The sequence below is a fragment of the Lagenorhynchus albirostris genome, chromosome 3 (genome assembly GCF_949774975.1).
Source record: "Lagenorhynchus albirostris chromosome 3, mLagAlb1.1, whole genome shotgun sequence".
NCBI lineage: Eukaryota > Metazoa > Chordata > Mammalia > Artiodactyla > Delphinidae > Lagenorhynchus > Lagenorhynchus albirostris.
This window is the reverse complement of record NC_083097.1, coordinates 124,476,833-124,493,259: the sequence shown is the minus strand read 5'-3', so window position 1 is coordinate 124,493,259 and position 16,427 is coordinate 124,476,833. Positions and strand designations below refer to the sequence as shown.

The 16,427-nt window shown below is 38.7% G+C and overlaps 1 protein-coding gene across 1 annotated transcript in view; it reads left to right on the top strand.

Annotated features, from left to right (window-relative positions):
* Positions 1–13,270: 13,270 nt before the first annotated feature.
* HTR4 (5-hydroxytryptamine receptor 4) overlaps positions 13,271–16,427 on the top strand; it is a 51,244-nt gene continuing 48,087 nt past the window's right edge. Inside the window, exons 1-3 of the mRNA XM_060146373.1 lie at positions 13,271–13,365; positions 14,461–14,586; positions 15,864–16,064. Of these exons, the coding sequence (XP_060002356.1) occupies positions 13,271–13,365; positions 14,461–14,586; positions 15,864–16,064 (422 nt within the window). The remainder of the gene's footprint in view (positions 13,366–14,460; positions 14,587–15,863; positions 16,065–16,427) is intronic.

The window sequence follows — 16,427 nt, the reverse complement described above, 5'->3', positions numbered from 1 at the left end:
TCTTTTCAAACCTGGATTTCAGTGGCTGTGTAAATATTAAATAAATATGAAATTGTTGATACCCAAATTTAGACAATTAGGTTATCTCCAGTTTTCCTAATTAGAAGCAATATGGTTGTGAGTTATAATATATATATATATATATATATATATATATAAATCTTTAAGAGCAGCTCTAATAATTTATTTCTTTAGGATAAATTCTTAGAAGTGGAATTATTGGAGCATGAATGTTTTTAAGATTCTTTTTACATTTGTCATAAGCATAGTCTGGACATGCATTTATGAACTGTAATACAATACAGTTCTTAGATTTGCCAGGTGGGAATGCTCCAGCAGTCATTTTTGTTTGTTTGATTTTTTGTTTTGTTTTTGTTTGTTTTAACATCTTTATCGGAGTATAATTGCTTTACAATGTTTTGTTAGTTTCTGCTGTATAACAAAGTGAGTCAGCTATACGTACACATATATCCCCATATCCCCTCCCTCTTGCGTCTCCCTCCCACCCCTCTAGGTGTTCACAAAGCACCAAGCTGATCTCCCTGTGTGATGCAGCTGCTTCTCACAGCTATCTGTTTTACATTTGATAGTGTATATATGTCAATGCTACTCTCTCACTTCGTCCCAGCTTACCCTTCCCCCTCCTCGTGTCCTCAAGTCCATTCTCTACGTCTGTGTCTTTATTCCTTTCCTGCCCCTAGGTTCTTCAGAACCATTTTTTTTTTAAAGGTTCCATATATATGTGCCATATAGTAGGAGCTTAATCAATATCACAGTCTCCCCACTTCCAAGGAGGAAGTTTTAAACCTAGAAGCAAAGAAAGTAATTTGCAATGGAGAAATGAGGGTTAGGGTAAAGGGCATCTTTCAAAGTGCTGTAGGTCAACTGGTCTTCAAAATTGTAGTCCCAGACTAGCTGCATCAGCGTCACCTAGAAACTTGTTAGAAATGCAGATTTGGGGACTCACTCCAGATGTACTGAATCAGAAACTGTTGGCGGGCCCAGTGCTCTGTGTTTTAATCAAGCTTTCCAGGTAATTTTGGTGCTCCCTTGTGATTCTGGAACACCACTGCTTTGAAGCTCTTATTATGAAAATGTTTTATATGAATTATTTAATTTAGTCCTTCTGTTTTTTTAAAAAAAGCATTTTTAAGAAGAGAAGCATACTGTTAAAAAAAAAAAGTTAACTGGGCCACCTGAAAAGTTATTAAAAACCCAACGTAACATAAGCCAAATAATAAGAAATTCTTTCTCCCTCAGAAAAGACTTCTACCTAATTTGAAAATATAGGATTCCAGGTAAGTGTACATCTAGAGCATATCTGGAATGTGGAAACAAAGATCACACGAATCAGAACAGAGGCTATTTATCCAGAGCTTGCTATAGCAAGTCAGCCATCATCACTTGCATTTAGCAAAGACTCAAAGTCAGGAGGCGGAGTAGAAAAGATTATAGTGAAAAAAACAGGGCTTCAGCTGTGCTCTAACCAGAGGTTGTTGACCTAGGAAAGCAGGAGGTGCACAAACAAGAAGTGGGACATCTAATGTAGTTGCTTTGGGGAGCATATTTGGCTTTCTGTGGTTAGTCTTGAGCTGGAAGCAGGCAGGAGGAGAAAAATAAGGAAGCTAGCAGTCATTGAACAAGTCCTGACCTTCCTGGGCTGGTTGCCACAGAGATTGTCAGCGTTTTATTGTTATTTATAGGGTCTGGCTATTGTTTGTATGTCAGTCTCTCAAGAAACCTAGAAAGAAAGGGCACATATATAAAGGAATGATGTATGCTTTAAAAAGGTTACAGTTACATTATTTATCAAGTTTTTTGGTTATAGGGAAAAACAGTTAACATACTCATGGACCCTACTATTTCTGTTTTGATTAACAAGGCATTTTGAACATTAATTTATATAAGAAATAGTGCCAATCCAAATATTATCCGAATTTAACTTTCCTACGTGTATTCCAACTGTCACGGATTTTGTTCATGGGGAGTAATAGAGGTAATGAAGACAATACATGCATGACATAATTAGTGGTAAAAAAACAACATATTCTGTCAAAGCAAAAATTGCACTGGACAAAGTTAACAGGTAAGGATGACTTCTTTCAAAGCTATTGCAATAGAGAGAGAGCCCAGAATATAATCTGAGCTCAGTTTCACTGAAATGACAGTCAGGAGAGGCTTTCAGAAATGGAGTGGGGGGCAGGGACCCTAAGCCATCTGTGTTTGCTAATTGACCTTTCCCAAAGGAAAGAGGAGGTAGTTTTACAACTTGGAGCAATGTGCCCACAGAAGGTAGGAAGATAGGCTTCTACCCTTTTATAGAGACTGGAGATGGGGGCTTTCTCTTCCTTGATGATTACATTTCAAAGGGATGGTTACCAGACCCTTGCAGAAGAAGACATCCTAGCTTGGAAAACTGGCAAGAGGCTTTTAAAAAGATTTACATCCCAGGGCTTCCCTAGTGGCACAGTGGTTGAGAGTCCGCCTGCCGATGCAGGGGACATGGGTTCGTGCCCCGGTCCGGGAAGATCCCACATGCCGCGGAGCGGCTGGGCCCGTGAGCCACGGCCGCTAAGCCTGCGCGTCCGAAGCCTGTGCTCCGCAACGGGAGAGGCCACAACAGTGAGAGGCCCGCGTACCGCAAAAAAAAAAAAAAAAAAAAAAAAAGATTTACATCCCAAAGGGTCAGAGAAAGAATTTACAATTACAAGTTTTCTGAAGTATAACGCTCTAAGAAAAGGGAAGCCAGAGCCTAGAGTCAGGAAGAATTCTATCTAAAGTTTAGTCAAGCTGAGTGAAAAGTTAAGGCCCTCTTGTTCAACACCCAGTCTTTTATTGCTATAGAAAACACCAGGGACCTTACACTTAAGCTTAATAAAATTCACACTGAGAAGAAAACATCCAGTTTTAGTCAGACTCTCATTTAATTCAGAGTGTTTTTGCATTCTTTGTGCTGACTGTTGATTGGTAAGAAAATGAACACTGTTTGCTGTAATTTAAATGCAATTATTTCATAAATGATTGTGCAGTGGTGGGCAGGATGGGTGATGAAAGCCCTCAGATAGGGAGTATTTTGAACTGCTTGGAATCCTTAATGGAGGTACTGTGTGTATTTTCAAGAAGAGCGTTTCCTGTGTGGTTGACACAACGGTGGCAGAGGAGAAACATTCTGCAGAGATCATTGGTCTAGTGATGGAGCTCTGTTGTCAAACATAATTTTATTGCAAAGCTCAATACATAAAAAGAAAAGGAAGAACTACTATAGTTATGCTGCCTCCTTGCTTCGCTTCGTTCCCAGAAGTGGCCCTGCGGTATTCCCAGGGAACTATCAAGAAACACATTTTTTTCTCACTTGACACTTTCTTTGCACTTGGCTTCCACAGCAACACACTCACCTGGTGCTCCTCAGGCACCCCAGTGATGTCTCCTCTGCTTTCTTTCTCAGTTTCCTCGGCTGGTTCCTCCTTCTCTACTGCATATCTCAGTATCAGAGTTCATCAAGACTCTGGCCCTCTTCTTGAGTGATTGCATCCTTCCCCAAGGCTCTAAATTCCATTAAAATGCTGGAAATCCCAGTGTGTATCTCTGGCCCCATCATCCTTTCTGAGCTCCAACGTGAGTATCCATTTGCCTACTTGACATCTACACCTGAATGTTTTATACATATCTCACACTTAACATGTTTTCCCATCTCATTAAATTGTACCATCGTTTACTCAGATGAGCAAATCAGAATTATAATTTTCATTTCTGCTTCTTTCTATCCACTCATGGAATCTTTTGTTCTTACCTATCCCTTTACTTCTCAAATATACCCACTTCTCTCCATCTCCACAGCCACCACCCTATTCCAAGCCATTGTCTTCCCTTACCTGAACCCTGGCAAGGGCCCCTGACAAGTTTACTTACTTTCTCTCACATTTACATCCCCACTGTCACTTTTCTCCTTAAATCACTTTATTGTTTTCTCATTTGTTGTCTAATAAAACATGAACGTCTCACCAGCACATCCAAAACCCTCTGGATCCAACTTCTGACTACCTTTTGGAGCTCATTTCAGGTTCTTTATTCTGTGTTCATTCTTCTCTGATAGTACACACCAGATGTCTTTCCTGTCTCAGGGCCTTTGCACTTGCTCTTCTCCTGGTTCCTCTAACTCATGGATCCTTCATGTGTATCAGAAGAGCTATATCCACTGTCCTCTGATTGCATGTTTTCCCTTTAACCTAGTTGTTCTCTATCACCATCATGCCAATGTCCTTGATAGTCTTACTGCCCCAAGTGTGATTCACGAACCAGTGGCAAGAGCATCACTGATGCTCTTCATGAGCCTATGTATGGGCTTGTGAGGAATGCAGAACCCCAGACCCCACATCAGACCAAATAATCAGAATCTGCGTTTTAATAATATCCCCAAAAGATGCATATAAACATTAAGGTTTAAGAGTGTAACTTTGAAACACTGATCACAAATTGTATTTCTTTGTTAGTTGTATACTTGCTTATTGTCTGTTTCCATCAGTGGTGTGAATTCCATGAAGGTAGGGACCTTGTCAACCTTTACTGTTGTATTCCAGTACTTAGCATAGGTCTTGGCATATGGTTGGTAATAAATACATATCTGATAAATGAGAGATTTATTCTAACTTCCTCAATTGATCCAGGATAAAACTGAGGCTCAGAAAAGGGAAGTGACTTTTTTGAAATTACATAGCTATTGTTAACGAAGCCAGTGCAAAAAAAAAAAAACAGAGAGAGAAAAGTATTCTTGACTACTTAACAAAGTTTATTGTGTGTGTGTGTGTGTGTGTGTGTGTGTGTGTGTGTGTGTGTGTGTGAGAGAGAGAGAGAGACCTTGAAACCAATTATTCTGGATGATATAACAAGGCATAACCTAAAACTTCCTTAGCTATTGTCCCTAATGGGCTTCTGATATTAATAACAGTGATTACTTATTTATACTATACTTTGTCATTTACAGAGTGTTTTCACGTATACTAACCTATGTGAAAATTTACCCAGAATTACTGTCATGTTTTCATTTATTAAGAACAGAGAAAGTGGTAAACAGAGCAAATTTGTAGAATTTCTTTATTCATGGATCAAGAGATCACTGGAAAAGGAAAAAAGAAGAGAAAGTAAAATTTCTCATAAGAATAACTGTCAAAGAACTGATTTAGTGGAGTGGATAGCCCTTTGGACAGATAAGAATTGTCTGGTGGTGGTTGACAGTAGTCTTGGAGGGTATCAGAGGTAATCCAAGGATCTAACATAGAGTCAGTAGAAGTGGTTCATAATTTATTTTAATTATCATTACTGGACTTCCATTTAGTTCAATGGACAGTTCCACCTAATTAAAAATGCTATGGTTACATTTTGCTCTTCACTCACAGTTTAAAGTTCAGCTATTTCTAGCTCCTAATTGGCATGCCACAAATAAATCATAACATTGAACTTGCAGTTCTCTGAGCCTGACATTCCCACCTAATTTGAAATATACATTCTCTGGAGCCAGAGGTGTTCACCTCAGACTCTGAATCTGTTCTTTTCTCTTACAAGAGGAAAGGCAGTGGAGGGGAGATTGTTCTCATGGTGAGGGTGTGGTTGATGGACAATCCATGTTCTGAGGATATGTTAGGATCACTGTCCATAGACAAGAAAGGGACCTAAAATCATCCAGTCCCACCTGCCTCCTGTACAAGAAACTATACAGCATCCTGATACAGGGCCATCCATGTATTCTTCTTTTTTATTGTGATAAAATATATATAACATAAAATTTACCATTAATACATAAAGTAACCATTTAACATGTACAATTCAGTGACAATAAGTTCATTCACAATGGTGTGCAACCATCACCATTATCCATTTCCAGAATTTTTTCATCACCCCAAATAGAAATTCTGTACTCATTAAATAATTCCGCATTCCCCTCTCATACTACTTTGCTTCTCTATGTATTTGCCTATTCTAGGAATCTCATATAAATGGAATTATACCATATTTGTCTTTTTGTGTCTGGTTTATTTCACGTAGTGTAATGTTTTCAGGGTTTATTAATGTTGTAGTATGGATCAGAACTTCATTTTTTTTTATGACTGAATAAAATTCCATAGTATGTATATACTACATTCTTTCTGTCCTTTCACCTGTTGATGGACACTTGAGTTGTTTCTACCTTTTGGATATTGTGAATAATGCTGCTATGAACATTGGGGTGAATGTATCTATTCATGTCCCTGCTTTTGATTCTTTGGGGTGTATACCTAGGACTGGTACTGCTGGATCATATGGTCATTCTATATTTAGCTTTTTGAGAAACCACCAAACTGGTTTCCACAGCAGTTGCACCATTTTACATTTCTACCAGGAATGCACAAAGGTTCTAGTTTCTCTACATTCTCACCAACATTTGTTATTTTTCAGTTGTGTTTTGTTTTTATAATAACCATCCTAATGGGTGTGAAGTGGTATCTAATTGACACCTAGGTATTCGTAAACACTTCCTGAGCCAGGGCACTCAAAACAATACCAGAAAGCTATTGTGGATCATCCATTACTAAATCTTGCCTCCCTCTAGCAGTGATTCTCAACCTTGGTTGCACATCAGAATCACTTGGGAGCTTTTAAAAATTCTAATATTCAGGCTGCAAACAAGACTAATTAAATCAGCGTCTTTGAGGATGGGGGCCTAACATCAGGATTTTCTAAGGCTCTTCAGGTGATTTCCGTAAGTAGCCAAAGTTGAGAACCACTGTTTACAGCCTGCTCACTGGTCCTACGTAGTCACACAACCTCAGGTCATAAAGTGTGACAACCCTATCACTGAGCCTTCACTGACAACCCCCATAAAATAGCCATTTCTTCACCCCGCCACTGAGAGTTCTCTCTTCCTTTCTCTCCTTGATTTCTTGCCATAGTTCATATTACTAGCTCACTTCACATATTTTCTTGCTTATCTATTTATTGCTATCTGTTTTGCTTATTTTTGCTTCCCTAAGACTACAACAATGCTTAATGCAGGATAGGTGCTCAGAAAGTATTGTTGAATGTGCACATCCACCAGAGGGCAGACAGCAGAAGCAAGAAGAACTACAGTCCTGCAGTCTGAAACAAAAACCACCTTCACAGAAAGATAGACAAGATGAAAAAGCAGAGGGCTATGTACCAGATGAAAGAACAAGATAAAACCCCCAAAAAACAACTAAATGAAGTGGAGATAGGCAACCTTCCAGAAAAAGAATTCAGAATAATGATAGTGAAGATGATCCGGGACCTTGGAAAAAGAATGGAGGCAAAGATTGAGAAGATGCAGGAAATGTTTAACAAAGACCTAGAAGAATTAAAGAGCAAACAAACAGAGATGAACAATACAATAACTGAAATGAAAACTACACTAGAAAGAATCAATAGCAGAATAACTGAGGCAGAAGAACGAACAAGTAACCTGGAAGACACAATGGTGGAATTCACTGCTGCGGAAAAGAATAAAGAAAAAAGAATGAAAAGAAATGAAAACAGCCTAACACACCTCTGGGACAACATTAAATGCACCAACATTTGCATTATAGGGGTCCCAGAAGGAGAAGAGAGAGAGAAAGGACCCGAGAAAATATTTGAAGAGATTATAGTCAAAAACTTCCCTAACATGGGAAAGGAAATAGCCACCCAAGTCCAGGAAGCACAGAGTCCCATACAGGATAAACCCAAGGAGAAACACGCTGAGACACATAGTAATCAAATTGGCAAAAATTACAGACAAAGAAGAATTATTGAAAGCAGCAAGGGAAAAATGACAAATAACATACAAGGGAACTCCCATAAGGTCAACAGCTGATTTCTCAGCAGAAACTCTCCAAGCCAGAAGGGAGTGGCATGATATACTTAAAGTGATGGAAGGGAAGAACCTACAACCAAGATTACTCTACTTGGCAAGGATCTCATTCAGATTTGATGGAGAAATCAAAAGCTTTACAAACAAGCAAAAGCTAAGAGAATTCAGCACCAACAAACCAGCTCTACAACAAATGCTAAAGGAACTTCTCTAAGTGGGAAACACAAGAGAAGAAAAGGACCTACAAAAACGAACCCAAAACAATTAAGAAAATGTTCATAGGAACATACATATCGATAATTACCTTAAACGTGAATGGATTAAATGCTCCAACCAAAGGACATAGGCTTGCTGAATGGATGCAAAACCAAGACCCATATATATGCTGTCTACAAGAGACCCACGTCAGACCTAGGGACACATACAGACTGAAAGTGAGGGGGTGTAAAAAGATATTCCACGCAAATGGAAATCAAAAGAAAGCTGGAGTAGCAATACTCATATCAGATAAAATAGACTTTAAAATAAAGAAGGTTACAAGAGACAAGGAAGGATACTATATAATGATCAAGGGATCAATCCAAGAAGAAGATATAACAATTATAAATATATATGCACTCAACATAGGATCACCTCAATACATAAGGCAACTGCTAACAGCTATAAAAGAGGAAATTGACAGTAACACAATAATAGTGGGGGACTTTAACATCTCACTTACACCAATGGACAGATCATCAAAAATGAAAATAAAGAAGGAAACAGAAGCTTTAAATGACACAATAGACCAGATAGATTTAATTGATATTTATAGGACATTCCGATCAAAAACAGGAGATTACACTTTCTTCTCAAGTGCGCACAGAACATTCTCTGGGATAGATCACATCTTGGGTCACAAATCAAGCCTCAGTAAGTTTAAGAAAATTGACATATCAAGCATCTTTTCTGACCACACACTATGATATTAGAAATGAATTACAGGGAAAAAACCGTAAAAAACACAAACACATGGAGGCTAAACAATACATTGCTAAATAACCAAGAGATCACTGACAAAATCAAAGAGGAAATCAGAAAGTACCTAGAGACAAATGACAATGAAAACATGACGATCCAAAACCTATGGGATGCAGCAAAAGCAGTTCTAAAAGCCTACCTCAAGAAACAAGAAAAATCTCAAATAAACTATCTAACCTTACACCTAAAGGAACTAGAGAAAGAAGAACAAACAAACAAAACCCAAAGTTAGCAGAAGGAAATAAATCATAAAGATCAGAGCAGAAATAAATGAAATAGAAACAAAGAAAACAATAGCAAAGATAATAAAATTAAAAGCTGGTTCTTTGAGAAGATAAATAAAATTTATAAACTGTTAGCCAGACTCATCAAGAAAAAGAAAAAGAGGGAGAGGACTCAAACCAATAAAATTAGAAATGAAAAATGAGAAGTTGCAACAGACACCACAGAAATACAAAGCATCCTAAGAGACCACTACAAGCAACTCTATGCCAATAAAATGGACAACCTGGAAGAAATGGACAAATTCTTAGAAAGGTATAACCTTCCAAGACTGAACCAGGAAGAAATAGAAAATATGAACAGACAAATCACAAGTAATGGAATTAAAACGGTGATTAAAAATCTTCCAACAAACAAAGGTCCAGGACCAGATGGCTTCACAGGTGAATTCTATCAAACATTTAGAGAAGAGCTAACACCCATCCTTCTCAAACTCTTCCAAAGAGTTGCAGAGGAAGGAACACTCCCAAACTCATTCTATGAGGCCACCATCACCCTGATACCAAAACCAGAAAAAGATACTACAAAAAAAAAACTTATAGACCAATATCACTGGTGAATATAGATGCAAAACTCCTCAACAAAATACCAGCAAACAGAATCCAACAACACATTAAAAGGACCATACAACATGATCAAGTGGGATTTATCCCAGGGATGCAAGGATCCTTCAGTATATGCAAATCAATCAATGTGATACAACATATTAACAAATTGAAGGATAAAACCATATGTTCGATCATCTCAATAGATGCAGAAAAAGCTTTTGACAAAATTCAACACCTATTTATGATAAAAACTCTCCAGAAAGTGGGCATAGAGGGAACCTACCTCAACATAATAAAGGCCATATATGACAGACCCACAGTAAACATCATTCTCAATGGTGAAAAACTGAAAGCACTTCCTCTAAGATCAGGAGCAAGACAAGGATGTCTACTCTCACCGCTATTATTCAGCATAGTTTTGGAAGTCCTAGCCATGGCAGGCAGAGAAGAAAAAGAAATAAAAGGAATCCAAATTGGAAAAGAAGAAGTTAAGCTGTCACTGTTTGCAGATGACATGATACTATACATAGAGAATCCTAAAGATGCCACCAGAAAACTACTAAAGCTAATCAATGAATTTGGTAAAGTTGCAGGATACAAAATTAATGCACAGAAACCTCTTGCATTCCTATACACTAATGATGAAAAATCTGAAAGAGAAATTAAGGAAACACTCCCATTTACCACTGCAACAAAAAGAATAAAATACCTAGGGATAAACCTACCTAGGGAGACAAAAGACCTGTATGCAGAAAACTATAAGACACTGATGAAAGAAATTAAAGATGATACCAACAGATGGAGAGATATATCATGTACTTGGATTGGAAGAATCAATATTCTGAAAATGACTGTACTACCCAAAGCAATCTACAGATTCAGTGCAATCCCTATGAAATTACCAATGGCATTTTTTACGGAACTAGAACAAAAAATCTTAAAATGTGTATGGATACACAAAAGATCCTAAATAGCTAAAGCAGTCTTGAGGGAAAAAAATGGAGCTGGAGGAGTCAGACTCCATGACTTCAGACTACAGTACAAAGCTACGGTAATCAAGACAGTATGGTTCTGGCGCAAAAACAGAAACATAGATCAATGGAACAAGATAGAAAGCCCAGAGATAAACCCACGCATCTATGGTAAACTAATCTATGACAAAGGAGGCAAGGATATACAGTGGAGAAAAGACAGTCTCTTCAATAAGTGGTGCTGGGAAAACTGGACAGCTACATGTAAAAGAATGAAATTAGAACACTCCCTAACACCATACACAAAAACCAACTCAAAATGGATTAGAGACCTAACTGTAAGACCGGACACTACAAAACTCTTAGAGGAAAACATAGGAAGAACACTCTTTGACATAAATCACAGCAAGATCTTTTTTGATCCACCTCCTAGAGTAATGGAAATAAAAACAAAAATAAACAAATGGAACCCAATGAAACTTAAAGGCTTTTGCACAGTAAAGGAAACCATAAACAAGATGAAAAGACACCCTCAGAATGGGAGAAAATATTTACAAACAAATCAACGGACAAAGGATTAATCTCCAAAATATATAAACAGCTCATGCAGCTCAATATTGAAAAAACAAACAACCCAATCCAAAAATGGGCAGAAGACCTAAATAGACATTTCTCCAAAGAAGATATACAGATTGCCAACAAACACATGAAAGAATGCTCAACATCATTAATCATTAGAGAAATGCAAATGAAAACTACAATGAGATATCATCTCACACCAGTCAGAATGGCCATCATCAAGAAATCTAGAAATAATAAATACTGCAGAGGGTGTGGAGAAAAGGGAACCCTCTTGCGTTGTTGGTGGGAATGTAAATTGATACAGCCACTATGGAGAACAGTATGGAGGGTCCTTAAAAAACTAAAAATAGAATTACCATATGACCCAGCAATCCCACGACTGGGCATATAACCAGAGAAAACCATAATTCAAAAAGACACATGCACCCCAGTGTTCATTGTGGCACTATTTACAATAGCCAGGTCATGGAAGCAAGCTAAATGCCTATCGACAGACAAATCGATAAAGAAGATGTGGCACATATATACAATGGAATATTACTCAGCCATAAAAAGGAACAAAATTGGGTCATTTGTTGAGATGTGGATGGATCTAGAGACTGTCATACAGAGTGAAGTAAGTCAGAAAGATAAAAACAAATATCGTATATTAACACATGTATGTGGAACCTAGAAAAATGGTACAGGTGAACTGGTTTACAGGGCAGAAAGTGAGACACAGATGTAGAGAACAAACGTATGGACACCAAGGGGGGAAGTGGTGGGGTGGTGGGGGTGCTGTGATGAATTGGGAGATTGGTATTGACATGTATACACTGATGTGTATAAAATGGATGACTAATAAGAACCTGCTGTATAAGAAAATAAATAAAATAAAATTCAAAAAAAAAACTTTTGGGTTATTTAATAATGAAGCATTCAGAGAACCCCTTTAATTTTTTTCCTATTTATTTTAACAAAATTTTCTAAGGAAAATTTATCATAAACATAAATAATTTTTAAAGCATGTTTTAAAGAGAATATTCTATATACTTAAAGCATCGTCTCTTGGTTAATTAGCTGTTTTAGCAAAGAGGGTATATTTTGCTTTAAGAAGTTTTCTTTATAATATGTAACTCTTATACAGTTAAGAGTTGTATGTTAAACGCAGCAAAAAAATAAACAACAACAAAGTATTGTGGAATGAATGAATGAATGCATAAATCTACTCTTATTTCAAAGGACCGTCCTCAGATAGTTAAAAATAGCTTTTATGTCTCATCCTTGGGTCTTCTCTTGTCTAGGTAAAAGCTTTTCTATACCTGCAGTCTGTCTTCAAAGACATTGAAGAATAAACCTCACCATTATGAACACAGTGTCTTTCACTCAGCAAGTAATTGTGTACTTCCTATGTACCGCATCCACCTTTACACTACACATGCTGTAGATTAGACACCGTGCCAGGTGCTGGGAATTGTGGTGAAAAAGATAAGCAAAAGTGAGTCTGTGGGGGTAGGGCACAGACAATAACATAAGTAATTTCAGATAACAATAAATGTTATAAAGAAAATGAAAAATGTTTGTTGGCTGTGGCACATTAAATGGGAGTTAATTTTAATCTGAGACCTGAATATTGAGAAGAAGCATTCCAGGAAGAAGGCACAAGTGTAGAGACCTTGAGGGGGGAACAAGTTTCAGAGGGGCTCTGAATCAGAGCTTCTGAGAAGGACAAGGAAAAGAGCATTATCACCTCCTTTATTAGACACTTTACCTCAATTAACATGGCCTAAAATCAAAATAGTTTTGGATAGCCAAAACATGCTACTGAATTCTTTTTCCTCATTGAGTTAAATCTTACTTGTCCATTTTTCGTACTGTCGATAGTTGGAATTTAGGTGTGGAAGGGTGATTTAAATGGACGTACCTCAAATTTCTTTTCATCTGAACCCTAGTCATAAGGACTTAAGTGAAGCAATAAAACCACTTGTGAGCAGAGTGGAACTTTCTGACTCCTTATTCCAGTTGTCACCTTGTCTTCCATGCCAGGCCTAATGGAAAAAGTTTTGGACAAAGCCAGAGTCCAGACTTCATGGGCTGCTGTGATTTGGGACCAGCAGCCATCTTGGTTTTCAGTCAGAAGAGCTCAGTAAAGACAGATCTTTCTTGGTTCAGTGGGACCTGTGTTCCTAGTGGTGGCCTACGGAACAAGCAGCTTCTCCCAGACTAGCCACTAATGTGCTCTGAGAACTCCGTTCCCCTCTCTGGGCCTTAGTTTCTCTGTATTGAAATGTGCGTTTGGGTCTAAGAGTTTTAAGATCCTTTGAAACTTCATTTAAAAAGAACATTTTACTACTCTATTAAAAATGAAACTTTTCCTGTAGCTTCTGAATAACCTGCATTCATTATGCTTTTATTGATAGGGGACACTCACTTCCAAGTTAGTAAGAGAAAATGCTGAGTTGACAGTAGGAGGGCAGGGTTTATAGAATCAAATCAGTTGCTGAAATTTACAAGAACACAAATTTGAACTGTTATATTGGGCACCAAAAGAAATGTAGTTCAGGGCAGTGAAAGGAGTCCCTGAGTTTATTGATTGTCTGCTGTCTTTCCAATGGGCTTTGCAGAATACGGGATCAGTTTGTCCAGGTCAGCCATGTAAGAACAGCCTTCAGCCATGACCTACTCCTTGGACAGCCCACATGCACACAGCAGCTTCTGCGTGGGCTGGGATACGGTACTGAAAACAGGGTGGTCCTTGTATTCACACAGTGGTTCAAGTTACTGTCATTCAGTCATTCAAAGTCATCTTTCCTGCATTCGATAAATATGAATGATACATTGAAATTGAATTTGTCAGTGGATAAAACAGACGGTGTCCCTGCCCCATGGAGCTTACAACCTAGCTGAGTAGGTGTGCCAAACAAGAATCAACCAAAAAACATTTCTGAGCACAAGCTGAGGTCAGTGCTCTGAAGGAAAGCCTCAAGTTCCCTGATGGAGAATCACTGTGCAATCTCAAGATAGTTAATCCACCTCTCTGAGCCTCCTCATTATGTAGGAGTTAACCAGGATAACATGTAAAGTGACAAGTGCAGACATTGGCATATATTAGGTGCACAATATATGTGTGTTGCAGCTTTGATAGTGAAGTTACCTTCCTGAAGATGAATGAGGAAAAGACTAATTTTCTTTCCTGTGTCTCAGAGTTTCCTTCAATTCTTTGTGTTTGTGTGTCTTCCAGTTCCAAGGAGGGTTTCGGGTCAGTGGAGAAAGTTGTGCTGCTCACATTTCTGTCGGCTGTTATCCTGATGGCAGTCTTGGGGAACCTGCTGGTGATGGTGGCTGTGTGCAGGGACAGGCAGCTCAGGTGAGTCACGTGAGGCAACCTCATGAGGAAACCTGGGTGGAGTTCTGGGCTGTCCCTGGAAAACTGAGGTCTGAATTTATAATTTCCATTATAATTTGTAATTATGAAGGGAAAAAGATTCATGGGAATGATGTTTGGAAAATAGAGCATGGAAAAAAATCACGTATAATCCCATAGTTCTAACATAACCAGTAGTACAAGCACATAAGTGAATTTCTATCCTGTCTTTTTTCCTCTGTTTCCTATGTTGTTTTTTCTGTAATAGTTGTGATCACTCTATATATAATTGCTGAGAGCACATCTAATCTAACCTCCCCACTTTATTAATTGGTTCAGAGAAAGGGTAGATGACTAGTAGTTGATCTAGGATTTAAACATGGGTCTTCTGCTCTTTCTGCTTCATCCTTGGCTGCATTTAGAATCACTTGAAGACCCTTTTAAAATTACTAATATGTGGCATGAGTATGTCCCATGCAATATTTGTGATATATTAGAAAATTATTCATTGTTTATCTGAAATTCAGATTTAATTGGGCGCCCTATATTTTATCTGGCAAACTTGGGGGTGGGTAAGTGGGTTAATCACACAGAGTCCCTGGACTAATTGATCTGGGGTGAGACCTGGGCATCAATACTTAGAAAAATTTACTAGGTGATTCTAGTGTGCAGGCTAGATTAAGAGCCACCAAGCCGTAAAGGGGGATAAAAGATGCAGTCCTATCTCATCTGCTGCTTCCTCTTTAAGCAAGACATGCTCTAATCAAGAAAGTGTAAAAGCTAAATTCTAACAAGTGTGGCAAATGTGAGGCACATGGTAGTCAAAGAGTGGAAGACGGTGGAATTTGACACTTTTTTTTAAGGGGGCCCCTTGGGAGGGTGTTCTGAGAATGACTAAACCGAGGCCTAAAGGGTAGATGGAGTGTAGCTAGGCCAACGGTGGGGAGAGAGAGCACCCTGTAAAAACCCTTGAGACTCAGGGACTCTGTGCATCGGGGGCTCAAGTCAGGCCATTGTGGTCACAGGGGAGGGCAAGAGAGGGCTTCTGGTGCAAAGGGGTCTGGAGAAGTCTGAAGTGACTGGACCACGCATGTGACAGAAGGGGAAACTGAATCTCACAGAATATGTTGCACATCTGACTTTTCTTTCCTTTTCTTCCCTCCCTTCTTTCCTTCTTTCTTTGCTTCCTTTCCCGCCTCTTTTCTCTCCTACTCCTTTCCCCCTAACCTCCTTCCTTCATCCTTCCCACTGCTTCCTCCCTTATACTTTTTCACCCACAGGAAAATAAAAACCAATTATTTCATTGTGTCTCTTGCCTTTGCGGATCTGCTGGTGTCAGTGCTGGTGATGCCCTTTGGTGCCATTGAGCTGGTTCAAGACGTCTGGATTTATGGGGAGATGTTTTGCCTCGTCCGGACATCTCTAGATGTCCTGCTCACAACGGCATCGATTTTTCACCTGTGCTGTATTTCTCTGGATAGGTAAGGCCAGAGCCATTTGCGTAGTGGAGCTCCGTGCTGGAGACAACAGCCGGATGGCTATTGGGCTGTGTCTTTCTTTCTTCCCTAATTCATTAGAGGAAATGAATCTCAGAGAGGTAAATCTGGCTATTCACGTATTCATTCACTCTCCAGCTTTAGCACAGCACCCTTTTTAGTCAGGCATTCTCTAAGGTGCTGCAGATGTAGAGATTAGTAAGGCCAAGAACCTGCCTGCAAGGAGCTTACAGTCTAAGCTGCAATCGTGTTTCCCACAGATAGAGCCCTAAGTTGTATACTGATGGCACGAAGAAAATTCTGAGGATGCTGAGAAGCAAGAATTAATCTCTCTGCCCAGTAGGCAGC